This window comes from Toxotes jaculatrix, chromosome 9, assembly GCF_017976425.1.
Source record: "Toxotes jaculatrix isolate fToxJac2 chromosome 9, fToxJac2.pri, whole genome shotgun sequence".
NCBI classification, from domain to species: Eukaryota; Metazoa; Chordata; class Actinopteri; family Toxotidae; genus Toxotes; species Toxotes jaculatrix.
The window spans coordinates 1,428,626-1,454,856 of record NC_054402.1 but is presented as its reverse complement, the minus strand read 5'-3'; the positions used below and the strand labels follow the sequence as shown (position 1 = coordinate 1,454,856).

The window sequence follows — 26,231 nt, the reverse complement described above, 5'->3', positions numbered from 1 at the left end:
CTTTCAAATACAAATAACAGTAAAACTGACGATTTAAATTAGAAATTAGAAAATGACAAAATACATATATAAAGAAAATAACCATGTTTGATTGTTATAATAATAATGTAATAATAGTATAAAGGGGGCGGTTTGATGTAATGTTAATTATTTATGGAGATAGACGTCACATTTATACATGAAAGTTCAGATTCAGTTCACTCTGTAAAGCAGAGGTGTACAATACTGTGGAAATGACATGAATGATGATTATTTTTTCTGTTGGTTGATTGTGAAATCATCTATCAAAATCAACCTCACAAAAAATAAATCCTTTGTTTTGAGCATTAAATCTAAAGACTTTGACCTCGAGGACCTGAAAGTTTGAGGTCTGATCATCTGTGATTCACATCAGTTGTATAAATATTTCACTTGTAATGTTTTCATAGCAGAAAGAAATCCAGAAGCTTCTGGAGCCTGTGCTGCAGGATAACCCACCTCTGTGCTCTCCATCATTTTCAGGGTTTCAATTAAATCTCTTTCAGCTGATCATTTCAGGGGTGAAAACACGGCACAGAGACACAGCGTGTGTTTGAGGAGATGCCTGGGATGTCGGTTTTAATAACTTAGAAAACATTTATGTTACAGCAAAACTACAGCAACAGTACAACAGAGAAATGGAAGGAGCTGCAGTCACATCCAGTGCTGCCTGTTCTGAATGAATCCAGATTAGTTTTACTCAACATTTTAAAACCAGGCAAACGCAGACGCACAACAGCTTCACTGGACTGATTTTGGGGCTGGTGGCAAAAACACACATTAATCACCCCGTACAGAGTTTTACTGCCTTCGATGTCCGAATGCTGTGTCAGAGGAAAAAAACAAAAACAAACAAACCTTGGGTAAAAAACTGGACATTATAAAAATACTGGATTTGTCTACACGTAAGTGAAAATCTTTTGTTGGGGGCTGAAATCTTAATTTCCATGAGCACTGAGTCCGACTGAGCTCAGACAGGATGTGAAATCATCACATGTGATGTTCAAGATGCTGCACATGCACTTCTGCATCAAGGAGATTCACTGTTTCACATCTAGACACAGTTTATATTTGCAGGGTTATCTGGAGGATTACACACGAGTAAATGTGAAAACAGCTGATGTGACAAAGTTCAAAGAGCGGAGTCCCACAGCACCTGAACCACCACAGGAAAGTACCTGAAAGAACGTTTAGTCTTTTATCTGGTGGTGAACTCCAGCCGTCTGAGATCTGTTCAGTAAATGAAACAAACCAGGACCAGTCTGAACCGAGCTTCTACCAAACCCACTGATCCTAATCATCCATCACCATTACATCTTGTGTGGGCGCTTTCAGCAAGCGGAGATTTTTAAGCACAAATCTTGTGTCGTTTAGTCAAAAATCCTCCTGTTCTGGTCATTTCAGACTTTTTCATGAGCTAAATATGAACCTCTGACATTAACTGACATTTGACTCATACAGACTTCGTGGTTTTGGTTTTTAAATCGTTACAGGATGTTCTTCAAAACAATTATAAAGGATACTGTTACAGACCACGATCTCTCATGATAAGGTCAGTTTTAAGGTGGAATGAAAGAGGAAAAAAATGACTTGAGAAATCCACTGCCTCTCTTCTGGTATCTACAGTTTTCAGCTGTTGACATAAAGACCACATTTCTTTTGATTTTATTTTCTCTGACAAGTGACAGAAGCTTTTTTTTCCCACCACAGACTAAATGTGGTTAGAAAAATACAATTTTACTCGATCAGTCTGACGCTAAAACACACAGAAAACACTCTTTAAAAGGGAATCACACCAAAACTGTCTTCCACATTTTTACTGTGTAAAAGTTCCAGTAGTGTAATTTATTTTGTGAAGGTAAAAAAGAAAACGATCCTTTGACAGAATGAAAACTGAAGCTGGTTTTCTGAAGACCAACGTATTTCCTGTGGTGATGCAGGTGAAAGCCTCCTTTGATAACACACACAGAATCATTTGGATCAGGGTCAATTAAAATAGAATCATACGTGGAATATTTTTGGGGACCTCAGGTGAGCAGCTCTTGTCCTCTGTTTGGACTCAGGTCTCATCTCACAGAGTCAGCTGGAGGAACAGCTGGGTTCGGACTTATCAAACTTTTGGATTTAAGTGAAAAGATAGAAGTAAAGATCTTTCCCTTTCCTCCTGATCAAAGCCTCAAAGATAAAAGCTTTTCAGGCGGAAACATGTTTTATGATTTAAAATGCTCTTAGATTTAAGAGAAGCTGGTTAAAGGCGATCACATCCTCAGACATGTTTTTACTGACTGTACAAAATGTTACTGGTCACGATGAAAAACAGATTCAGCCCATTACTCACATCTGATCCGAGCATTCGACAGGATATTACACCACTTTTTTCTTTGCAGGAAAAAGTTGCTCATTTTGTTTTCAATCATGAATTTAATTCATGAATTTTCAGTGTGGTTTGTAATTATCATTAATATGTTAATTACGGAGATTTTCTTTCATTTCTAATTGTTTCATCTCCATCTGCTTGTGTTTGTGTATCATATATACTAGCCTGTTGATAATTTCACATGTTTTTTCACAGAAGAAATCACTGAGTATAATGTGAGGATTTATTTTTCAGGGTTACTGCTCTGAGCATCGACGTGATTCATGATGTGATCTCTTCAAACCTGCTCTTAAACCTAATTTGCTGTAAAGCAGAAGCACATTGCTAAATAAATGTGCTTTCTCACTCACCCCTCACCTTTTTTTAAATTTCATTCATCAAAGTTTGATAAACACAGACCCAGAGTTTGGACAGGGGGAAGTAAAAGAGGCCATCAGCAGCTTTCTGCAGTTAAAGTGGGACCATTAGAGACTCAGAGACAGGGGGGGTATCCAGGTGCCCAGGGTGAAACTGGGTCAGCCTCTTCCCATTAACAGCTCGGTTCATGTGAACAGCAGAATACAACTCACTTAAATCCTAAACAGTGATGTGACAGTGTGAAGTTAAAGGAATTCTTTCATTCTGCCCAACAAAGAGACCAGCTTTTATCCACGCAGTGAACCCCACAATTCACCTGCCGCCTCTGCTACTTTACCACATGTGGAAATCTTTACAGAGGTGCTTGTCCGGAAGCTGAGATGGCTGGTAGGTAAAACAAAGTTAAAAGCTGTTTGATTGGTGACCAGCGATCGTTTTCCTCCCCTGAGCCACAATCAAAAAAAAAATAAAGCTTTGTTCCTTCTTAAAAAGTCCTGGGTTCCCCGGCTTCAGGGATACGAAATGTTAAAAACCTCTGAACGTGTACGACACATGGCAGAAAGTGAGCAGTAATCGGCTCTTTGTGACAATTGTGTGAAACTTTTACCGGCGAGCGGGCTCCACACTGGTCTGACTTCAGTCAAATCAACAGCCACAGAATCTCAAACGAGCCACCCGATGAAGCCGCGGCTGAAACCCCATCGATCCACACGCCACCCACAGCAGCATCTCAACTCCTCTCCTTCATATAGAAAATATAACACTATATTTTACAAGAGGACTAAGAACAGAACATCTATTATCTTACAAGGAACAGCGTACAGGCAAAGTATGTACAGCAAACGTGTTCCCGCCAAACCAAGGTTTGGTGACCAGTGTGAAACCGAACACTGACAATGGGAAAGAAAGTCCTGGATCCAGAACCAGGTCCACGGTCTGCCTGTTTCAGTTCTCAGTGTCAAATGGATCAGTATCGTTCTACAGTGACTTATATTTAATGTTCTGAAGATGTTGCTTTGGATTTTCTTTTCATCTTGAGAACGTTTGAACCACATGATGAGTTCAAACAACCTCATCTCCTCATTCTTTGATGGTTTTGTTGGCGATGGTTTTGTCAGTGATGGTTTGTCGGTGATGGTTTTGTCGGTTTGTCGGTGATGGTTTGGTCAGTGATGGTTTTGTCGGTTTGTCGGTGATGGTTTGGTCAGTGATGGTTTTGTCGGTGATGGTTTGGTTGGTGATGGTTTTGTCGGTTTGTCGGTGATGGTTTTGTCGGTGATGGTTTGGTCGGTGATGGTTTTGTCAGTGATGGTTTGGTTGGTGATGATTTTGTCGGTTTGTCGGTGATGGTTTTGTCGGTGATGGTTTTGTCGGTGATGGTTTTGTCGGTGATGGTTTTGTCGGTTTGTCGGTGATGGTTTGGTCAGTGATGGTTTTGTCGGTTTGTCGGAGATGGTTTTGTCGGTGATGGTTTTGTCGGTGATGGTTTTGTCGGTTTGTCGGTGATGGTTTGGTCAGTGATGGTTTTGTCGGTTTGTCGGAGATGGTTTTGTCGGTGATGGTTTGGTCAGTGATGGTTTTGTCGGTTTGTCGGTGATGGTTTGGTTGGTGATGGTTTTGTCGGTTTGTCGGTGATGGTTTGGTCAGTGATGGTTTGTCGGTGATGGTTTTGTCGGTTTGTCGGTGATGGTTTGGTCAGTGATGGTTTTGTCGGTTTGTCGGTGATGGTTTGGTCGGTGATGGTTTGGCCGGTGATGGTTTTGTCGGTTTGTCGGTGATGTTTTGTCGGTTTGTCGGTTTGTCGGTGATGGTTTGGTCAATGATGGTTTTGTCGGTTTGTCGGTGATGGTTTGGTCAATGATGGTTTTGTCGGTTTGTCGGTGATGGTTTGGTCGTGTGGATCGAGCCTGGTCTCTATCGATCGGCTCGCCTGTTCCAAAGTGTTCGGTTCGACACTGACACTCTCCTTGGCGGCAGGTTATTAAGTGCTATGAGAACGATGAAGTGTTTTAGGATGAGGTACACTACAAACAGACTTGTGTGCCCAGTTGGGACCAAATGGGATGGAACCGCTGTCATCCTGTCACATGGACCCACCAGAAAAATGTCCGTAACTCAGGAGTTCAGGGAAATGGTCAGGAAAACCTCCGGCTGTGTGTGAGTGCGTCTGCTGGCAGGCGAGGTGCTGCCGGTCCCTGCTGTGCGGATGCTTTTGGTCCGGCCTGCTGCCCGTTACGTTCTGCCACACGTAACAACGAGAGTAAATGGGTTCTGATGAGTTTGTGTTGTGACGCACAGTGTGTGATGGTGGATAGAACTCTACCACGATACAACAGCGAGGAGGAAGAGCAAGACAGGGGAGTACGAAGGGGAAGAGAAAAAGGTGGAGTGAGAGAAATATCCAGTTTCAAAGGTGGTTGGTGGGTGAAGGCCTGACAGATAAAAGAAAAAAGCTGAAAGAAAGAAGCGAGCGTTATTCACACAAACACAGCCATCATGACTGTGGACTGTTCTGGACAGAGTTTAATGAGTCTGACTGCTCCTCCTCCTCCTCCTCCTCCTCCCCTTCCTCACCTTCCTCCTCTTCTGGATGGAAGGGGCCATTGTGCCTGCCCTGTCTGCCTGATCCTGCACTGTCCCTGGGCATGGCGGGACTTCCAGCCTCAGGCTTCGCCGGGCCCCTGGGGGTCCATTGTCTGATTGGCGGAGACAGGCTACGGCCCCTTCCCTTTTCCTGAGCATCGCTGTCAGCCCTCCTCTCTACCGCTAATGACCTTTTGGTCGTCATCTTCTGTCTCCCCCCATCGTCCTCGTCTTCATCGTCATCGGAATCGATGCGGTTGAGTCTTTTGCGGACTGGACGATCCTCTTCCGATGAGGACTCTGATTCCTCTGACTCCTCCTCGTCCTCATCCTCGTCGTCTGTCGAGGGTCGCCGTTTCTTCAGCATCTGAGCGAGCCGTTTGCGGCGCTGCTGTGACAGTATCTCTCTCCTCTTTCCCCTGCCCATCTTCTCCAGGTCCTCCTCTTCTCTGTCTGTCCTCTTTAACCTCCTCCGCTTGTCTTTAATCTCTTTCTCTAATAGCTTCCTTTTCCTCCCTCTCTCTCTGTCGTCCTCTTCATCTTCGTCATCTTCGTATCTCCTGTGCTTTTCTCTCATCCTTTTTCTCCGGAAGTCTTCCTCCTCTCTTCTTCTCCTGTTCACGCTCCTCCTCTGGTCATCTTCCTCTTCGTCTTCATAATCATCCTCTTCCTCCGAGTCTCTGGAAGAAGGCGACACTGGAAGAAAAGCAAAGAGGAGGGATTTACTGGGTGGGATAAATCTTTGCCTTTAAAGATGCCATTTCCAGTATGTACGTCCTCTGAGGCAAATCTCTGATCTATATAAATAAAAGTGACTGACGTATGATTCACAGTAAAAAACATCGTGGAAATTGTTGGTAAAGGGAACATATGAACTGTCTGTGGTTCATATTCATGTCATTTACATCTGAAGTCACTGACCGTCGCTGTAGTCGCTCGACAGATGCTCCTTGCGTGGTCTGCCGCGGGGTTTAACCACGTCCCTGTTGGCGGAGGCCCGGGAGTTGTCTGACGACTCGGACGTCTCACGGTAGTTGACCTGTTGGTGCTGGCCCCGCCTCAGACCCCGCCTCTTTTTGTCAGTGTCACTGTCAGTCATGCCGCTGAACTGATCCGAGTCTGGAGAGGACACAGAGACACAGAGGACACAGAAGCTGTCTCTGTAATTCTTTGTTGTTTATCAAACGGCAACACAGAAATACTCATCACCCAACTGACAATGTCCACAGTTGTAAAAAAAACTCTGTCTTGCCGCCCGGGAGTTTCCCCTTGTCGTCTACTCACCCATTTCTTCCTCACTTTCTTCCTCCTCTTCCTCAGACAAGCGTCTCTGCTGCCGTCTCAGCCGTTTCCTGCCCCTGCACTGGGTCTTGCTGGGTCGGTGTTTAGGCACCCCTCTCAGAGACCGTCTGGGTCGGGTCCCGCTGTCCCAGCTCCCCACTTCGCTGCCTGCATCTTCATCTTCCTCCTCATCATCCTCTGCCCCTGATGCACCGAAATCTTCATCCTCTGAGCTGCAAGAGGAAGAGGACGAGAATAAATAAGCCAGGCGGCAGAGAGAGCAGAGGACGGAGAACTCTGCGCCTCTGTGTGTGTGTGTGTGTTACCTGTTGCTGATCATGAACTCGTCTTCGCTCTCTGCTGCCGTGCTGTCGCTCTCGAGGTCGTTCAGTCTCCGCTTCTTCCTGTTCCTGGCAGAATGAGCCTGGCTTCTGATTGGCTGCTGGCTCTCCTTCCCGTCCTCTGACAGGATGGCAGTGATGTCCCTGCCCTGCCCTGTTCCTACATCAGAATAATCCCAGTCAGACACATCATCTTCATCATCACTGAGGTCTTCATCAACCCCCATACTGAATGTAAACCTGCTCTGAATCTCTGCAGTGTCGAGGCAGCGTTCACCCTTTCACCAACAGCATGAAATCCGCCTCATTTCCTCAACTTCCACATCGTCCACTCACCACCACAGAGGTCTCTGATGTCCTCCTCTATAGCCTCATCGATGGCATCGTCAAAGTCATCGAACCTGCAACACACACACACACACAACAGATGTTCACCGCCTCAGTCTGACACATAAGGTCTGCTCATTTGAACCATTTCCCAGTGAGGACTGAGGCGAGTCATCGTTGTGACACTGGGAAACGGTAGTTATGATGCTGATGAACTGAAGCTTCTCTGACAGAGGTCAAACAGCCGACGATGGAAGTGAAGAACACAGAAGGAGAAAAGAATGAAGACGCCCGCTTACTAACGCAGACGTGAACGTAAACACTGCAGACTCCGACTCTGCAAACCACACGATGAGTTTTGGTGGAAAAACACTGACTTTCAGCAGGTAAATACAGAAACAGCTGAACTGGAGAAAACCGTCAGCAAATGAACACAATTACACTTCATGCAGTCCAGTGAATTATTCAGCTGACTGGAATTTGCTTGATGGATGATAAAGTGCTGAAATCCTTGTGTTTGTTAGATTAAAGTTTCAGGTAAAGTGAAACTCACCTGTAGCTGATGTGTTTCCTGGTTCTGGTTGATCTCCTCCCCAGATTTTTACTCTTTTTGGAATCTTTCTTCTTTGCCGATTTCTCCTCCTCCTCCTCCTCATCTCCCTCCTGAAACAGTCAAAACAACTCTTCCTCATGTTGCACAGTAAAATATTAATTAATTCTTCCTTCATATCAAACAGACGGCCACCATCTCCAGTTTGGTCTGTTTGTCTGTTTCTCAAGATTAAACGGTGTAATCTGCTGGTTTCAGTGGGCGGTTTTATCCTTTGTGTGGGAAACTCCCTGCTGGTCGGTGCGAATTCCAACATCTCTGAGAAAACTCAGGTAAGAAGCATGAAACTGGTGCTTCCCTGTGAACGAGCTTCTCCGTACCAAACCAGCGAAACGTTCACGCTCTCTGTGGTTTACTTACAGGAATGATGTTCTCCACACTGATTCCCACATAGACCAGCCGCTCCCTCCTGCACAGAGTGGCAGAGAGGAGGGTCAAAATCCACATAACGCATGAATTTTAAAGTGTTTTCAGGAAGTTGATCATAGCGTGAGTGTGTGTGTGTGTGTTTACCTCCTCTCTGCTCTCTCTTTTTTCTTAAGAGCACTGTCCAGATTCTGCAGCTGCTCCTCCAGTTTCTCACACAACAGCTTCTGAAGGAAGGAAAACCAAAAAAAGCCAAACAGGTTTGAAAACCTCTCTCTGAAAACGGCGCACTCGTTCACACACACACACACACAGCTTACATGTTGGCATGGTGGACAGAACCACTCTCCATCTGGAATCAACATGAGTGGAGGACGCAGACAGGCAGTGTGGTATCCACTGTCACAGGAGTCACACAGCAGGATCTGAGAAAACACAAAGCATGATTTCACTGTAATAAACTTCACATAAACAATCAAACCTGGACCACTGCTGGAAGAATTACCTGCTTAATCAGTCAGCAGAGATGAAGTGATGTATATATGTATAATAAAACTGTGAAACAGCCTCTGAGCCAAACACACGCTCCTCTCTTACCAGCTCAGGGTGGTTGGGCAGGCCACAGTGAGTGCAGGCGTCTTCACTGGGGATCTCCTCTGAATCTTTACATGATTCCTCTGAGTCGCTTCCTCCTTCGCTCTCCTCCTCTCCCTGTTTCCTCCGTCTGTCCTCCGCCTCCCCTCCCTCGTTCAGTTTACGTCTCTTTGAGCGAATGTTGGACCATCGGGGACGTCGATGCCTCCGTTTACCCTGAAAATGCCACAGAGAAAGAGAAACTGTCAAACAGACAAATCAGGAGCTAAAAACATAACCCAGGTGTATGTGTTCATTCTGAGAGGGCACACGCTGAGAAATGATTACCCTTCTTTTTCTAAACTGCCCAACAGGTTCTACTTTTCTGTCTTTCTTTGTGGTTGAGCTCTGCAACTCCTCGTCTTCTTCCTCTTCTTCGTCCTCCTCTTCCTCCTCCTCCCTCGTTCTGGGCGGCTGTGCCTGTTTTCTTTGCGGTTTCTTTCTCTGGCTCTCAGCCGCCTTTGTGCTCGGCCTGCAGGTTGGCAAAGCAGATGATCTTGAAGAAAAAAGGTGTAAACGGGACTGAATTTATTGTCAGAATCAAACCAGCTGTACCTGATTACAGTGGACAAAGACTAACACACAGTTTCTTCTCTAATTAATTTTATTACACACACACCTGCAAATCCTTGCAGATCTCCTCAGCGGCCTCCCTTCCTCTTGCTCCACCTGCTCCCTCTCTTTCTCCTCCTCCTTTTCCCCTTTCCCCCTTAACTTGTTTCTCCTGTGTGGAGGAATCTTTATCTTCAGCCTGATTCCTTCTTTCTGGAGCTCGGAGGAGGCTTCCTCCAGGGGACCCTGCCTCTCCTCTGATCTAAGCCCGATGTCCTTCACCGTAACCTGGGATGCCAGCCCACCATTGACCCCATCTCCCTGATGGTCCAGGTGGTCTTTTTCATCTTTCTGGTCTACTTTCAGAGGTGGAACAGTTCCCCCCGATTCCACCTTTCCTAAAGTGCTTTTATTCTTTTCGTGGACATCCTTACTTCCTTCTTCTGCCACAGGGCGCCCAGCCGCTTCTCTTCCCCTCCCCTCCCACTGGTCCACGTCGTCATCCTTCTGTTGACAACTGCCGTGCCCAGTTTTTGTCTCCTTATCTAACTGTTCCTCTGTCATTTTTTTACCCAGGTCTTCCGCCGTCTGTCTCTTGGGTTCCTCTGTGGACTGAGACAGCGAAGAATTGCTGACGGAGTCCACTTTTCTCTCTGCAGCTTCAGGGGGTTGATCAGATCTGGAGGATGACAGTAGCTTTGCGGCTGTTTGAGCCTCCTTCGCTGCATAAGGAGGAAGAGCGAAGGCTGCTGCTGTGTCCCCTTCCACAGGCCCCTTCCTTACCAGCACTGACTGCCGGCTCACCTCCCTCTCCTCCTCCACAGCTGTGGAGCCCCACTGATCTAAAGTTGGCCCATTTTGTTCCTGTTGCTCAGCACCCGGGGCTCTGTGACGCTCAGATGGGCTGCGGATGACCCCTACATGACCTACAACCCCAACTTGACCTATGACCCCTATGACTCCATTTTGTCCTTCTTTGTGAGGAAGGAGGAGAGACGCTCTCCCGTTGGTCAGTTCTTGCCTCGAGGCAGTGACCACGAGCTGCTGCTGCTGCGGGACAGCTGGGCCACTAGGAGGCGCTAATGAGTTCAGTAACTTCCCTTCTCTTCCATGGTTGTCCTTGCTCTGGATCACTGAGGGGTTACAAACAATAATACTGCTGCTGCTGCTGTTGTTGTTGTTGAGGTGGTTGCTGTGGTAGCTCTCGGAAAGCTTAAGCTCCCTCTTCTTCAGTGGTATCTTGGCCTGCTGGTTGCTCCGGACGACTGCACGCCCTGCTTCTTCTTCCTTGTTCACCTCTTGCTTTGTCACAGCCGCACCTGGTGCCATGACGACCGACACCGCGTTTTTGGGGGTGTCTGCGTCCCTGGATTCTGATTTGACGATGGTTGTGATCGTGCTCACGCGGTTATCGAACACAGGGGGTTTATGGTCCGTCTTGTCTTCTTTTACCTCAGCATCAGTGTTTTCCTGTTTGACCACCTGCGTCTGCTCCTGCTTTACCACTACAAAACAAAAACAACACAACAATTATCGCCCTAGAAACATCCTTTTTTTGCGCGTCAGTCCTCCCCACTCTCCCTCTCCCATCATTTCCTGAGTCTGTGTCATTTAGCTCAACGCTGCTTAGGAACGCAGGACGACCAGATCTATTTATCATACTGACAGATGTTTTACTTATCAGACTTGTAGTTGACTTACAGTCAGAGGTTACAGTTAATGGGATAACTAGCTGATGCCTTCATGTAGGTACCTTGTCTCGAGGGCTTCTCTTCCTTTACAGGCTCAACCTTCTTACTCTCAGCAGGTTCCTCTGTGGTCTTGGGGGGTTCGGGCTTAGTGCTTCTTATGGCCTCATCCCCTAAGTCATCACACACACACACACACACACAGAGATAAAAAGAAACCATTAAGCTTTTCATTCATTATTATTACTGCTGTAGAGTGGCGACAGAGAAAGTACAGGTACAGTATGTGTGATTGACTATTAAATTCAGATTAACAGATTATTTTTAATATCGTTTCTCTCTGGTCTTAAATGAGTGTTTCTCTTTTTGTCAGATCAGCTGTTTTTTTGAGAACAAATTTGTGATTTGGTTTACCTTTCTATCACATTCACATTCATACTGTACTGAATAAGCTGTTTTCAGTGACTGGATCGTGCTAGTTTTTGTCCTATTATTCTGTCTCTTCCGTTTACTCTGAGATACCTGGGTTCTTAGCTGTTGTCATAAAAATCTCAACAGTCTCAGTTTGAGTGACATGAAGGAGAGAAGATGATGAGAACTGAACAGCCAAATATTTTCTCTCTGTTACAAAATTTGGAATTATTCCTAACTTGTATTCATAGGTCCACACTATCTATTCATTCACCTAACATACCTGCATCTTTCTCTGTGGGGCTGGAGCTCCTGGATCCAGCCTGGTTCTGATCTGGGTCCTGATTCTGGTTCGGCTCAATCTGAGCCTTCAACAGCTCCAGAGCCTCGGCCAGGTCGTTACGAGTCCTGAGAGGACAGATCGGATAAGTGACTCAGAGCAGAAAGCTGTGGACTGATGAGAAACTGCTGCAGTCTTTTCTCCAGCAGGGACAAACAATTCACTTTTCACAAGTGAAAACACTTCTTTAACCGAGCCTTGAGACAAAGCTGGCATGTACATTTGCAATGTGAACCAAACCAAACAAAATTTAGAAGAACACCTTTTGAAGAAAATGTGATCCAGATTGTAAAATATATATTTAGGCATATTTTTTATGAACAGAGAAAAGAACAACAGCTGTGTGACACCGGTGCCACCTGTCCACACACTATGGCAGGTATATGGACCAGACTAAAACACGAACCCACCTGACGATGCACTTCCAGGTGGATCCGTCCAGATCGTCCTGTTCCTCCGTGTACAGCCGGATGTTCTGCTCCTGGTCCAGCTGAAGCCAGTACATCAGACCCTGCCGGTCGCGGCCTATAGGCTGCAGGCGCATCTTCTCTGGGTCCTCCTCATTGATCGCCATCTTGAACTTGAGGTTGTCATCAAACTGACACTCGCAGAGATACTGAAAGGTGAACAAAGAACGTGTGAAAAGAGGAGGAGGAAGGTGGAGAAGAACAAAGAGAATCTCACTGCAGACGTTTCAGCTCATGTCATACTTTGAGGATGCTCGACTTGCACTCCATGGACATCTCCTGGTAGCCCTTCTGTTCCAGTTCCCATGCCCAAGTACTGTTCAACTCCTGACAAACCTACAGGATACGAGGGTTAAATATCGTCACCACGTACAGGTTCACTGTCCATGTCTGGTCTGATCATGTCTCATATCTCTTCTCCTATTTCAACATTTCTCTGTCAGTTCACTACAACAGAGGTAAGTGTTTGAAGTTAGAGAGAAACTGTCGGTCGTGACTCCACATCACAAACACACACATACGTAGAGCTCTCACCTTGGCCAGGTATTTTTCCCAGCGGTCGGTTGTCACAGACCTCCCCAGTTTTCTGAGCAGCTTCACGTGGAGGTCCACGAGGGGTTTAGGAACTGGAAAACACACGGGGCGATTAGAAACACAACACTGTTCATCTTTACTTTTCATGTTCCAGTCCTCAGCAGGGTTGTTTTTTTTTCTTATGGCTGACCCTGATACCCTGATTTCTAACTTCTTGTTTTAGGAGGATAAAGGGGAAAAATCATTTCTTCTTTGGAGATCAATCATATCACAAAACACAGGACAACATTTACATTGTTTTGTATTTTACAGTGTTGGATCGTTCGTTCTATTTGTGGATAGTCAATGAGAACAACCATTTTCATGATGATGGTTCATTATGTGAGATTATACTGAATTTGTCAACAAAAACAAAACAAAAAAAAAAAGTTTGCTTTACCATGAACAACAGGTTTGTATGAACAGATGCACAGCCTGACAGCAACGTCCGCATTTGCTTGTATTTATTTTTTACAGTCCACCACTGCTCAATGAATGAAAAAGGAAAATTACAGTTATGATTCCACGTGTGAATATAAAATGTGTTTGTACAGATTTAAATCAGTTATGGCCAATACCAGTGTGGAGGATGTAATCACTTCTATGACAGGTAGTGCTGTCATTTTTAGGGGCTTATGAGTGATGTTTTGTTATGTCAGTGGTTCCCAGCTAACTTCATTCACAAATTAGCTCATTTATTTATTCATCCTGTGGTTTTTCATGAAATCTGTCGACATTCATCAGGTAGGTTGTGTAATCTGAGCCACGACAATCAGCTAAAATCAGTGCCAATGTTTTATAGTTGTTGTTTAATGAAGTGGTCGGTCAGCAGGATCAATAATCAATGTATCTGTGTTGTTTCACAGTAATGTTCAGTGTTCTGTTTCTTTGAGATTGGTAGTTCACACCAATGACTCTACAGCTTCCAAAATAATCACAGGACTGACTCAACTCCTCTTCAAAACAGTTTCATCAAAAACTGACGAGTATAACCTTCATGCAGGAGGATTTATTTCAGGACTGCTGAATTGGTTTTAGCTTGGTGTTCCTAATAAACTGACTACTGAGTGCATGTTTCATCTGCCCTCTGATTAATGTTGACCTGGTAGTTATGACTGTCTGTCCTGTCTCCAAAATGACAGAAAAACCCGTTGACATTTGACACAAAAGAGGCTAACGTGTGGTCTACTGTGAGACTTTTACGGAGCACTTGAGTTTAGAGGAAATTCCAGTTTTCGCTACAGGCACGACAAACTGAAATTATCTACGTTTTCCCATTATCACCACAGTCTAAGAATCCAGAGCAGAAAACACAGTTAAATCATGGCCGATATTGAAATGTCAGAAAAATATTATAGTTGACTATAGTATAAATATTAACTTGAAAGTATTTACGGTTTAGAAGCTGTAAGCGACAGAACTAACGGTAATGGAAAACTACCTCGCTAAAAAGCAAGATTGACACGGTTTGTAAATCTGCTAACTCGACTGCTGCTAGTCTGAAACATCTCTTTCTGTTAAACGACAAAGTGGTGAATTATCTGAAGCTCGTCGTGTTGTACTTTGACTAAAAGTTGACGGAAACCTCGATGCTAGTTAGCAAGCAGCCAGAGTTCCTACTGCGCCTGTGCAACTTTGACAGCCACTCTACCAATGGCCAATAAATAACATCCACTATTCGCAGCTAACATCGCTCGCTCCGTTTAAAATACAGATGAAAGGGAGGGGAAATATCGTTACCGTGGACACATGGTCAACACGTAAAGACAGGGGACACTGATGTCCTACCAGTCCGGCCGCCTGTGAGGGAAGGCCGGTGAAAAATTACACCTGACAACACTCCGGAGCTAGCTGGTTGGCTGTGTGTGGTCACTCGGCAGTGCTGCATCATGGCTCCCACACCAAGTTTAGCATTAAGAGATCAATATCAGCATTGACAACATCATAGAAGACCTGTCACTGGACTCTAACTGTAGACCCCCCCCACCACCCCCCGGAACACTGTGAAAAATTCTGCACCCCCTCCCCCCCCGGTCTGAGCCCGTTTCACCCCAACTTTAGCACAAACATACAACACAGTTCAAAGTGAGTGGGGTTTGGAAAGGGGGGCTAGCTCAGTGTTAGCAGCTCCGTTCTGTCTCTGCCCAAATGTTTCCGCGCAAACTTGGACAAAACACCGTTTGTCTTTCAAGGAAGAAACGACTCTGACCCGGGCCGAAATCTGCCACAGCCGGTACGAAAGAGTAGAAGCGGGCGGGCATAACTACTGATCTGATGCTGCTCTGCCGGGCCACACACACACACACACACACACAACATTTTTCGTCATCCTCATCATCATCGTGATGATGATGAGGATGGTGATGGTGGTAGTGGTGGCCCCTTCTCTTTCGGTTTCAAGTGTCGCAGCTTTCCACCACTTTTTCGCCCCACCACCACCATCATCACCACCGCCGATCTCTCACCTGTCGTCGTGTCCCGCAAATACCTCTCCATCTGCGGGAAAGTCATCTCGGGCAGATCCAGCGCCGCTCCGTATCGCTCCAGGAACGAACAGACCTCCGCGAAGCTCGGGCAGAGCGCCGGGCCGGAGCTTCTCACCACCGCCGGAGCAGCCATCTTTCCAGGCGGAGAGAAACAGGAGGGGAGGGCTCGCTGCTAGGATGCGACTGTGTGCGAGCGAAATGAATGGAGGGAGTGAAGCGTCTACCGGTGTCAAGCCGGACAGTACGAGAGCGTTCAACGTCCGGGTAGGATTTTCAAAGCAAAGGAGGCGCGTTCTGGGGTGATGTACAGTACTGGGCAAACACGTTAGATTAAAAAGTAAAGTGAGGGTGCTTTCAAAAATAATGCCATGAATCATTTTTATTTAACAATTGACTTCCTACAAAGTACAGTAGACAGTTAAACATCCGTTAAACAGTGCGAGGTTTGTATTTTTCTTTTTTTATTTCCGTAAGATACACACTTTACGCCTTTGTTTTTGAAATAAATTATTCCCTTTCCGGTATCACTGTGCGTGCTTTGCAGGAACTTGACGGAGCTGTGAGAAGTTGGGAGGACCAGGGAGGGCAGAGCGAGAAATGCCCAGAATTCATCGCGAAAGACCAACATCAACAACAACAGTTCAAGACGGGTTTGCGTTTTCTTCCCCAAATGTTTCCAGAATAAACCATGAAGCCGTGTGGTGTCACTGTTCCACAAACGTTACACACCGTGATCTGGGTCCGAGCGGCGGAACTAACGACGCTGCGGTTTTATTTCTCAGGGTTTGGTTTTACAGGTTCGTCGTAAGCACAGCTCGTTTTTTTCGGTCATGAAGGATCAATCGGTTTCTCCTACACCTCAGAGCTGCTGCTGCTGCTGCATGCTGCGTAGATGGTCACGCTGCTCAGCAGGGTGCTGCCTTTATGGACCGTGGGAAATATCACATCGATCAGAGAAAGAAATTCCAATTTTATCAGTTTAACAGACCAGGTTTTTAAAATACACTAATTCAAACTAGGCATAAAATGGTGAATATGATAGATGATAGATTATTTTTTTTATGTTTGGTGATACAGGCTAAGAGCTTTATGTGCAGCGGACACCAATGCAGCCAGCCAATCACAGGAATTTTCACAGAGCCCTTTTCTTGAGATCAGCCACTTGTGCTGACTTGCCCATAGGTTGACTACATGTAACTGCTGCTGCCTGTAACTAACATATTTGCCATGGGGAGTGAAAGTGTTGACCACAGACTGTAGGAGAACAGACATTCACACACTGTTTGATGGAGTTTCCATCATCCAGCCATCATCTCCTGCTGAACAACCTCCGATGTGCATACACAGGCACAACAGGTGTAGGCCAAAGTACAATGGCGTGTTGTAACAGTGTAATCTGTATTTTTTTTTTCAGAAAAGGAAATACTTTAAATCTTTATTGTGTATTTAAACTGTAATTTTAATAATTAAAATAAAAGTGAATAAAACGTGTTCTCCCAGTCATTTAGGATGGGCCAGTTGTACAAGGAGGATCATAAACTCAACATCTTTGGTTATTTGACTGCATTGCCTGTCATTTGTGTGTGTTTGCTAACTAAGCGTTTCTCTCTGAGCTCCTGAGATACTGACATTCATTTAGTCAGACTCCACCAATAAAGAAAAACAGCAGAGAAACACAAACCAAACATATGTAACAAAAATCAAACTTTGGGCAATACAGTGACACCAAAACTGTCATTTTGGTTGAATATCACATTTCTTTGTATTTAACATTTTAGCTTTTTGTCATGTTTTGTGACAGTAAGAGCTTTTGGTTTCAGTTATTCCAGAATTGTTTCGCACGTTTATAGCCCAGTAAACACAGCTCTACTCAAAGGCCCTCGACTTTACTGCCGAAGTACAAACTCACGAGCTGCGTTTGAAGGCATCATTAGAGCTGGAAAATCCAAGCTGTCGATTTGCACCTGAAGGCACCTGGCATTGCTGAGGGGCGGAAGGAGTTTTTTTGGTTCCACAGGAAGAAGGTTCGTTGCGAAAGTTGTGTTTGTTGTTCCATCTGTTGAATGTGTAGTCTCCCACATCTTTTAGCTCCTGTTGAGGAAAACGTTAAACGTTTAACCAGCGCAGCAGCCGCTGCTGTTTAATCGCAGTCATGTCGGTTTAGTAAGGAAATCAGGTCTAACCGGAGCGGCCCGGTGGGTAAGTTCAAGTTCATTATCCCGGTTTACAGTAAATTATAATAAGCTAATTATAAATGATGTGATTATAAATGAATCATGAACCAGTTTGTTCGGGCTCCTGGAAACAGCCGGGCTGTGTTCAGCCAAACCTTTAAACCTGGGAGTGAAGTCAAATGGCGGTAAAGTCTGAACGGTTTCTGCTGCTCAGACATCATGTTGCTGTCAGTGATTCCACATGGTTCAAACAACAGGCTCAAAGCTAATGTCTCCCAAACCAAACTTTAAAAAATAAAAATAACTTTAATAAAGAAAACGCCTGTGTTCACCGCAGAGATCCAGCTCCAGCTAAACAAAGGAGTCTGCTGATGGTGTGTGAAGACACAGTCACGAGTTGTTTTCGGCCTCGGTTTAATAAATCAACATGTTTTTAACCTCTGGAGATTTCTACAAGTAAACATTACAGACCATTACCCTTACTGAAAACCTTCCTGAAAACAGTCTAAATGTGGCCCCAGAATAATAATGCACAAGAGAAATGTTGTCGCTGCTGAAGAAATAAGGAAAACAGTCTATTCTGAAACGTGTAACCTAACATCAGCATCATTGTGTAGTTGTGGATACACATCACTGTCACTGTAAGACAATGGAGGCGATCAGTTTGTGAACGCTGTGCCTTTGCAGCCTGATTCATTAAAGATGAACTGTGCTGAAGTCGCCTTAGGAAGCAAAGCAAACAGGCTGGTAAACGTAGACTGTGATTGTTTGTTGTTTACCAGCCTCTTTGATAAGTAGTACACACTGTTTACCTGACAACCTGCTTTGCCTCCTGCAAATGAAATTTGCTTGACTTAAGGCTCCAGGAGCCTCAGACCATAATCTGCACACAGAGGATGAATCTAAACATCTGAAACATGAAAACAGACGTGTTTCCTGATTTTGTTTTTTTGTCTCCAGTTGTTGTTGTTGTTTATGTGCTGCAGGTAACAGCAGAGCGGTGAGATGGCCATCGCCCACGTGGCTACAGAGTACGTGTTCAGCGATTTTCTGCTGAAGGAGCCGAACCAGGCTCGATACCGCAGTGTCCGAACCGAGCTGGCTGTGGACAAGATGGTGACCTGTGTGGCGGTGGGCCTGCCCCTCCTCCTCATCTCTCTGGCTTTTGCTCAGGAGGTTTCAGTCGGTGAGTGGGGATATGAACCCTGGACCACAAAGTCTGTTCCTAAACCAGTTCTGGTTCGGGTCAAGGCCGGGGGTTAGTCCTGGAAGGACTAGGCTGTAGATTCAGGTTTAAGCCAAGGCTAACAGAAGCCTGATCATATGAGTCAGGGTTAGGGTTGGAGTTAGAGAGAGCTGCAGCTTACCGTATAAGAAAACAGCTGATTTGTTCTTCGCTCCTGTTCTTATCTCCTCCTCTCACGTTTTTGTGCGTCGGTGTTGTTTTCCGCCTCTCTCTGTTTCTCAGGTACTCAGATCAGCTGCTTTGCTCCTGCTAACTTCTCATGGAGGCAGGCTGCTTATGTGGACTCGTACTGCTGGGCAGCGGTACACACACACACTCTGCCTCTGTGGCTTCACAAGGTACAGTCACACACACACACACACACATGCACAGTGTTAGAGGTTTAAATGTGTAATTGTTGGATAGTTTGCCGGGTAAAACCTGTCCACGCACCATATGGGTAAAATGCTTTGTGACACACAACACGACAGCTTTACACTGTGCTCTGCAGACAGCCATGCCATGCAGTAATAACAAACTTGTGCTGAACATGTTTGTCCAGTTCTTCCCCTACATCTTGCTGTTGGTGGCAGTGCTGATGTACATCCCGGCGTTGTTCTGGAGGTTTTCTGCTGCCCCCCTCCTGCAGTCGGACCTCAGCTTCATCATGGAGGAGTTGGACCGGTGTTACAACCGCGCTGTCACTCTGGCCAAACGCATGGCCACATCAGGGCTGCTCACAGCAGACAGGTACAGGAGATTTGTGTGGATCGTTTGTGTGGATGTGTTTTGGGGCCCTCTGTCCCTGACAGCTAAATGTCCATCCACTCACCTGAAACGCACATGATCTCAGAGACAGTTTGTTGGTTGTCACGTCGTCCTTTCGGTCTTTGTTCCCGTTCACAACACGTTGGTGAGGTGAGTTCAGGCTGAGATAACAGGAAAGAGACGTTACAGAACACCTGATACCATGCAATGGCATAATTAATTAAAATGTTATTGTATGTCATATAATACTTTCATCCAAATAAACCTAAGGAGACAATGACACTGACTCTTTAAGTTACTGGAAAACACTGAATCTTTAATTGTGGCCTCATTCTACGTTATTAAGTGTGAATGTAAAATCTAAAACCCCTAATAACACAGATCAGCCCAGTGGCAGAAGGTCAATAATATCTCGATTTAAAACAGAAAGTTAAACTAAAGTTAGAGTGAGAGAACAGACAGAGGAGGATTTTCCTGCTGAACACCGTGTGATCTGTTCGATCCTGACACGCCCCTCCCTCTCTCTGCTCATGTATCCTCTGAACCCTTTGACCAGTGACCCTACCGAGGGCTGTTTCAATTATCCGCTGGTGGAGAAGTTTCTGATGACCAAGCGCTGCTCGCGGGTGATGCTGTTCTACTACCTGATGTGTCGCGGCCTGACTCTTGTCACCCTGCTGTGTGCCTGCGTGTACCTGGGTTACTACCTTCGCCTGGCCTCCGTCACGGACGAGTTCGGCTGCACCCTCCGTGTCGGCCTTCTCGCCTTCGACCCCAGCGTCCCCGACAAGGTGCAGTGTAAGCTCATCGCTGTGGGAGTCTTCTCTTTGCTCAGGTATTTGTCTGTGCAGCACAAAGTTCAGTTATTAGAGAAATAGATTGAGGTTCGTTCAGTGTGTGGTTCACCTGAAATCCATCAGGTTGAGGTTTTCCAGTGAAACCTCATGTGGATTTCTCTTCGTCCTGTCATGTTGTACTGAAACTGTAATATAGTCCTGCTCTCTGCATCAAACTGCAATCTCTTTCTTTTTCTCCTCTTTTTCAAGTCTCGTCAACTTGATCGTGTTCGTTGCACTGATTCCAGCCGTGATCTATGCCAGTCTCCGCCCCCTCCTCTGCGATGGATACGCCCGATTCCTGGAAACCTACCAGTCCCTCCCCACAGTGAGCGTCCTGCCCTCCCCCGGGGGCCAGTGGGATGATCTCTCTCTGTATCTGCTCTTCCTGAACGAGAACATCAGCGAACTGAAGTCCTACAAATACATCAAGGTGTGTGAGTGTGTATTGTGAGTTTGTGTGCCAGTGTACTGTAGTACACTGTATTTACTGTGGACGGTGTTATTAGAGTAGGTCCATAACATGTCCACTACTGTCCGATAACAATCCCACAGTGCAGTGCAGTACAGTTCTGTTGTGTGTCTTCCTTCCTGCAGGTGTTGGAGTTGTTGAGGAGACGAGGCGAATACTCCGGAGAGAACTTTGACACCATGGGCCTGCTGCAGACCCTGTGTCTGGTGAAGATGGACAGTGTGGATGGGAATAAAGCGACTGGAGCTGCAGCAAAACAGGATCAGATGAAAAGTGATGCGGATGCGTCTGCCAGCAGCTCCACAGCAGCCGGCGCTGGAGCTGCTAAGAACAGCTGCAACCGTCTAAACTCGGCTGCAGGCGACGACAGCAAGATGGAAACTGAAATGAAAGGTGAGACAGAGACACAGAATAAGACCAAAGTCTAGGTTTTTTTATGCATATTAGCAGGTTTTGATTTAACTGGAAAGAAGCTAATTTCTTATGATTTATTGTTACATTCATTATTATCAGTTCATTCCAGGCGTAATAGCTTTTCTCAGGCTCAGTGCAGAGTCATGATCTAAATTCAGTGTAAGAAGTTTATTAGTTTATTATCTTTTAAACTGTGCACAGACCGTCCAGAAACTAGTCTGAGTTGAACTTTGGACAGAGACATGCACCAAGGATGAGAAGTGACAGGAAGAGTTTGAGGTGGATGAAAGAGCAAAGACACAGTGCGACAGTTTCCTGAGTGTGTCGGCTGTTTCCCAGAACACACACGGGAATGTTCGACTGCACTGACTGATCAAATTCAGTTTCTGTTTCAGTGGGTGTAGCATGTCTGTTTTTTAATAAATAAATGAACTCGGAGAGATTCATTAAACCTGTGCACAAAGCCCCCAGTAATAATTCAGTATCATGCTAAATGATTTTTTTTTCAGAGCTCACTCCTTTTCTGCAGACGAACAGCGATGCAACAGGCAGCAAACACAGCGAGGGAGGGTCCGTCCGCCAGCGAGCGATGTGATCGGTCCCTGGAAGTAACTTCACCACGGAGGGATAACGATAGGACGGGAGAATGCAGCAGCATCAAACAGCACTGGGAGCGCTGGGCGATGGGAGGGCTGGGCACAGGAAGGTGGAGGAGAGTAAAACGGATAATGGTTCAAACACAGAAAAATAAACACTTGTATCTGCTTTCAAATGCATTACTCACTGTAAACTGTTTCTAAATGTTTATTTCATGTGTATAAATGATCAAACGGGGCGACTTGGAGTAAAGTAACGGACTGATCCACATTTATTTGAGAGTTAATGGTTAAAAATGTACAGTAACAGAATGTTTTTTAAGATGCAACTGTTCTGCCCAGTCCTGCTGTCAGGACGTGACACGTACATGTTTATACAGCTATCAGGGATTTTTAATTATGGTACAGAGCGAGTTATTTCATGTTCCATTACTTCACACTAATGCGATGATCACATGCCTGATATGTTTTCTGTGACCATTCGAAGTGCGAGCAGTACAGGGCGTGTGCAGTAGCTGTTGCTGCTGGGGTATTTAGGGGGGTGGGATGTGGGGGTGGGCATTTGCAAACGGTATGTTTGATTGACAGTAAATTGATTGTTTCCTCAGACTTTCATTTTGTCCAACTCGTTTACAAAAGGGTCATGAACTGACACCAAGAGTGAAACTGTCCAAAGTGCTGTTGTGTGGTTTTCTTCAAAATAAGAGATGATGTATTTATTTGCACTGATGTTGTGGGAGAATGTAGTTTTAATGAGATTGTCCGCCGCATTTCAACAGCCGGACGAGTCTTTGTTATGTGGACTGGATAGTTTCCTCGTGTAGATCTGTTAATTGTTGTTATACGCGGTGGTACGACTGCAGGACGCTCTCATGTAATGTGATGTGAGGCGTTCACTGCTCGGGAATCTCAGGGATAGAACATCTCACCGAATCACTGGTGACTGTCAGTGTTTACTGCAGACTGCTGCCTGTGTATATGTGCTGCACTTAGTGAAACACTTTCACATGTTGCCATGAAATTGCTGCGTTGCTGTCTCCTCTTTGTTGTACGTTAATGTTTGTTTTACGAACCTTTCAGCTGTTTTTTTTTTTCCTGTAATGATTAAGTTGTATTGGGATCCTGTTTCTGTGCCTTGGGGCGTTTCATAAATGTAAAGAATCACTGTCACACATGACCGGTCTTAAAAATAAAGATGGTGGATATTACTGTTGGATTAGATGGCGTCTAATTACTGTACGTGTTTGGTCCGTTTGGATCATTTGAACTTTCAGCTGGGCCGTTTCTCATTTTAGGAGGTAAAGTAGATAAAATAGACGATTTGATGTCAGGCTTTGGTGTGGAACCGCCGCACTGCATGATGGGAAAAATCCTCACTATCTATCAAATAAAACATAAATGATCTTTTCCAGCCTTTGTGCAGAAGTGTTCGGTGTGTGTTGGTGTGGTGCAGATGGACAGCCCCTGTAGTCTGTTGCTGTGTTAGTTTGTAGGCTGTCAGCACCATCAGTCAGCGCGGTGTGTGTGTGAAAGGCTCCGCTGTGTGTGAGCTGTACAACTCATACTTACCTGGCAGGGGAGATACCATGATCAAGAAGGTGGTTCACCCAGGGCGAGGCTCAGCCATTGCACTCCGGTTGTGCTGACCCCTGCGAATTCCCCAAATGTGGGAATCTCGACTGCATAATTTCTGGTAGTGGGGGACTGCGTTCGCGCTCTCCCCTGATAAACTGTTCAAAGATCAACTCACTCAGTCTCTGAGCTTTGTTCAAGAGACCTGAACCCTCGTCCGGCTGCTCCAGAGCTGAGCAGGTCTCTTGTTTACTCAGAGTTTATTAACATTGAACGTGTCGCGAATCCAAACTGCACCAAATCTGAATCAGCTGCGCTTCCTCTGTGTCCCCAGCAATAACCTGCCAAGTGTGGAGTCGATAGGATGAACGGCTCTGTAGAAACTCACTCACACACAGGGATCCTTGCTCTATAGGCAGATTAGATGAAACAGTTCGCGGTATGCTGCCCGTTACGGTCCCGTTTCTGCTCCTTAAAACTCACATTTTACACAATGTCATTAACATTTTCCTCATTAACGATGAACGAAGGCTTAGATGCGAACACAACAAGGTCACACTGAGATACTGAAACCGTCTAAATGTTTGCTTCAGCTAACAAACTCTCACACAGCCAGGCTAGCGCCTGTAAAGTTAGCTAGCAAGTACCGTTAGCAAGCAGCTGGTGACTGTTTGAATCCAGTGACCAATTAAAAAACAAAAACAAACAAATAAACACCCAGCACATTTCCCGAGCTCCACCGAGGCGACACAAAAAGATTTGTAAAAACAAACACTATGACCTACAACATTAGATTTGTTTGGAAGTTATAAGTAAATGAGTAAATCGCACTTGCGGATTTGATTCTTATTGGACGAGAGCGTGTCACATGACCAGGAAGCGGCGTGTAGCTGCACTTCCAACAACGTTACTTTTATCAAAATAACACGTGTTGCAGTTTTTTATTTGTTGGCTCGTCTGTTGTGTGTGTTGTGGTGTGTTTGTGTCTCCTCGAGTTGTGCTGTTACTGAGACACACACTCAGACCTCTCAGTGACCGGGACTGTGCGGAGAAGCAGCCCGTCAGCTCCGACCCATCCACGGTATCGCTTCTCGGCCTTTTGGCTAAGATCAAGTGTAGTATCTGTTCTTATCAGTTTAATATCTGATACGTCCCCTACCCGGGGACCATATATTAAATTGATTTTTGGAACAGGGAGATGGAATAGGGGCTTGCTCCGTCCACTCCACGCATCGACCTGGTATTGCAGTATCTCCAGGAACGGTGCACCCCCACCTTCAATGTATAATAGAAATACCTAACACACTCACTGTAACTGCTTAAACATATTAACTTGATATCAAGTGTTTAGTAACAGCTGAGTGAGACAAAGTTAAAAGGAAATGTTCAGTTTTTTCTGCATTTGACAACAGTATTTGTCATATCATGTTTTTAATAGTACGATGGTCTAATATAATGGATATTGTTCCTTGTTTGACTCTTGTTTAGCTTCGTTGCGTTATAATGTTGAATGAAGTGTCATTTCAGTCTCATTATTCCTCTCGCTCATTGTCCAGCAGTGGAAATCCGCTCTGTATAGTTTGTGCTGCTGCTGTTTCTCACTCTGTTTTGTGCTGACAGATGAAAACAAAGGTGAATACACTGTGTGCACCTCATTCTCTGTCATTCTCTCACTTATTTCTTTTTGCTGTGAGGCGCATACAGAGAAGCGCTGTTCACACTCCGCCAGTAGGCGGCGGTAGCAGGACCTTTCTGTTGCCCGTCACTAACAGGAAGTGGTTGTAATGTGAGAAACAAATGTGCTTTGTTAGTTTTTATTCTTCTCTCTGCGTTTCAGATGTGGATCAAACAACGTTTGTTGCAGTTTAATTGATCGTTGGATCATTTGAACTTTCAGCTGGGCCGTTTCTCATTTTAGGAGGTAAAGTAGGTGAAACAGAGGATTTGAGTTCAGGCTTTGGTGTGGAACCGCCGCACTGCATGATGGGAAAAATCCTCACCATCTATCAAATAAAACATAAATGATCTTTTCCAGCCTTTGTGCAGAAGTGTTCGGTGTGTGTTGGTGTGGTGCAGATGGACAGCCCCTGTAGTCTGTTGCTGTGTTAGTTTGTAGGCTGTCAGCACCATCAGTCAGCGCGGTGTGTGTGTGAAAGGCTCCGCTGTGTGTGAGCTGTACAACTCATACTTACCTGGCAGGGGAGATACCATGATCAAGAAGGTGGTTCACCCAGGGCGAGGCTCAGCCATTGCACTCCGGTTGTGCTGACCCCTGCGAATTCCCCAAATGTGGGAATCTCGACTGCATAATTTCTGGTAGTGGGGGACTGCGTTCGCGCTCTCCCCTGATAAACTGTTCAAAGATAAAACTCACTTAGAATCTGAGCTTTGTTAAAAGTCTAATTGTTTACTTTATTATTGTGTCACAGCTGCTGCTCTCAGTGATTCTACATGTTCTACACAAAGTGTAAGATCTCAGTGTCTTTACTCACACTGCTCAGTAGCGATGGCAGCACTGTGCTGGAGTATGAGCCAGACTACGCCTGAGGATCAGGCTTGGATCTGAGCGGAGGGATGAAGCAGCATCCTTCCCCGGCAGGTGAACTAGTTAAACTCAGAGATTCTGTGAGGCTGCATCCTTTTACCCATTTTGCATGCACCTAAAGACAGAACAACATTTAAGGCTGAACTGTCTCAGGCTCGAAGGTCAGTAAAGAGAGGTGTGAAATCTTGTACTTAAATTTGAGACGAGAGAAGAAAGATG

At 45.4% G+C, this 26,231-nt stretch overlaps 2 protein-coding genes, 1 long non-coding RNA gene and 3 other non-coding genes across 8 annotated transcripts; 4 read left to right on the top strand and 2 right to left on the bottom strand.

The window, feature by feature from the left end:
- Window positions 1–4,094: 4,094 nt before the first annotated feature.
- Window positions 4,095–15,543, bottom strand: rsf1a (remodeling and spacing factor 1a). Its single transcript, XM_041046718.1, has 19 exons — window positions 15,390–15,543; window positions 12,886–12,977; window positions 12,595–12,687; window positions 12,295–12,500; window positions 11,828–11,952; window positions 11,199–11,306; window positions 9,513–10,950; window positions 9,182–9,389; window positions 8,858–9,070; window positions 8,581–8,685; window positions 8,408–8,487; window positions 8,255–8,303; window positions 7,838–7,947; window positions 7,294–7,358; window positions 6,943–7,117; window positions 6,620–6,849; window positions 6,257–6,454; window positions 5,327–6,031; window positions 4,095–4,991 (listed from the first exon to the last, which is right to left on the bottom strand). Exons 1-19 carry the CDS (start codon window positions 15,541–15,543, stop codon window positions 4,888–4,890), a joined length of 4,458 nt encoding a protein of 1,485 aa, XP_040902652.1. The 3' UTR covers window positions 4,095–4,887.
- Window positions 15,544–17,384: 1,841 nt separating this feature from the next.
- LOC121187571 lies at window positions 17,385–21,948 on the bottom strand. Its single transcript, XR_005894601.1, has 4 exons — window positions 21,816–21,948; window positions 20,285–21,266; window positions 18,952–19,738; window positions 17,385–17,501 (listed from the first exon to the last, which is right to left on the bottom strand). It is a non-coding gene; the product is annotated as an uncharacterized LOC121187571 (long non-coding RNA).
- On the top strand, window positions 17,454–21,944 carry LOC121187570 (pannexin-1-like). 3 transcript variants are annotated; one of them, XM_041046870.1, is made up of 8 exons: window positions 17,454–17,609; window positions 18,545–18,770; window positions 19,053–19,168; window positions 19,372–19,559; window positions 20,134–20,412; window positions 20,624–20,846; window positions 21,011–21,278; window positions 21,809–21,944. In XM_041046870.1, the coding sequence occupies exons 2-8, from the start codon at window positions 18,590–18,592 to the stop codon at window positions 21,892–21,894; spliced, it is 1,341 nt and encodes a 446-aa protein (XP_040902804.1). In that variant the 5' UTR covers window positions 17,454–17,609; window positions 18,545–18,589; the 3' UTR covers window positions 21,895–21,944. The 3 variants fall into 3 exon arrangements, with proteins under 3 accessions (XP_040902804.1, XP_040902805.1, XP_040902806.1); XM_041046871.1 differs by having other exon boundaries at window positions 17,456–17,609; window positions 18,571–18,770; XM_041046872.1 differs by having other exon boundaries at window positions 17,456–17,609; window positions 18,548–18,770.
- Window positions 21,949–23,456: 1,508 nt separating the features above from the next.
- LOC121187891 lies at window positions 23,457–23,620 on the top strand. Its single transcript, XR_005894647.1, has one exon. It is a non-coding gene; the product is annotated as a U1 spliceosomal RNA (small nuclear RNA).
- Window positions 23,621–24,550: 930 nt separating this feature from the next.
- On the top strand, window positions 24,551–24,741 carry LOC121187889. The gene has a single exon (XR_005894645.1). It is a non-coding gene; the product is annotated as a U2 spliceosomal RNA (small nuclear RNA).
- Window positions 24,742–25,651: 910 nt separating this feature from the next.
- On the top strand, window positions 25,652–25,815 carry LOC121187880. Its single transcript, XR_005894636.1, has one exon. It is a non-coding gene; the product is annotated as a U1 spliceosomal RNA (small nuclear RNA).
- Window positions 25,816–26,231: the final 416 nt, after the last annotated feature.

Coding starts and splice junctions, on each gene's coding strand:
- LOC121187570 (XM_041046870.1), top strand. CDS start 18,590: ATGGCCATCGCCCACGTGGCTACAGAGTACGTGTTCAGCGATTTTCTG. Junction 19,169..19,371: donor TGCCTCTGTGGCTTCACAAG/GTACAGTCACAC, acceptor ATGTTTGTCCAG/TTCTTCCCCTACATCTTGCT. Junction 20,413..20,623: donor GGAGTCTTCTCTTTGCTCAG/GTATTTGTCTGT, acceptor CTCTTTTTCAAG/TCTCGTCAACTTGATCGTGT.
- rsf1a (XM_041046718.1), bottom strand. CDS start 15,543: ATGGCTGCTCCGGCGGTGGTGAGAAGCTCCGGCCCGGCGCTCTGCCCG. Junction 8,488..8,580: donor TCTGTCCACCATGCCAACAT/GTAAGCTGTGTG, acceptor TCCTTCCTTCAG/AAGCTGTTGTGTGAGAAACT. Junction 8,304..8,407: donor AAAGAGAGAGCAGAGAGGAG/GTAAACACACAC, acceptor CACTCTGTGCAG/GAGGGAGCGGCTGGTCTATG.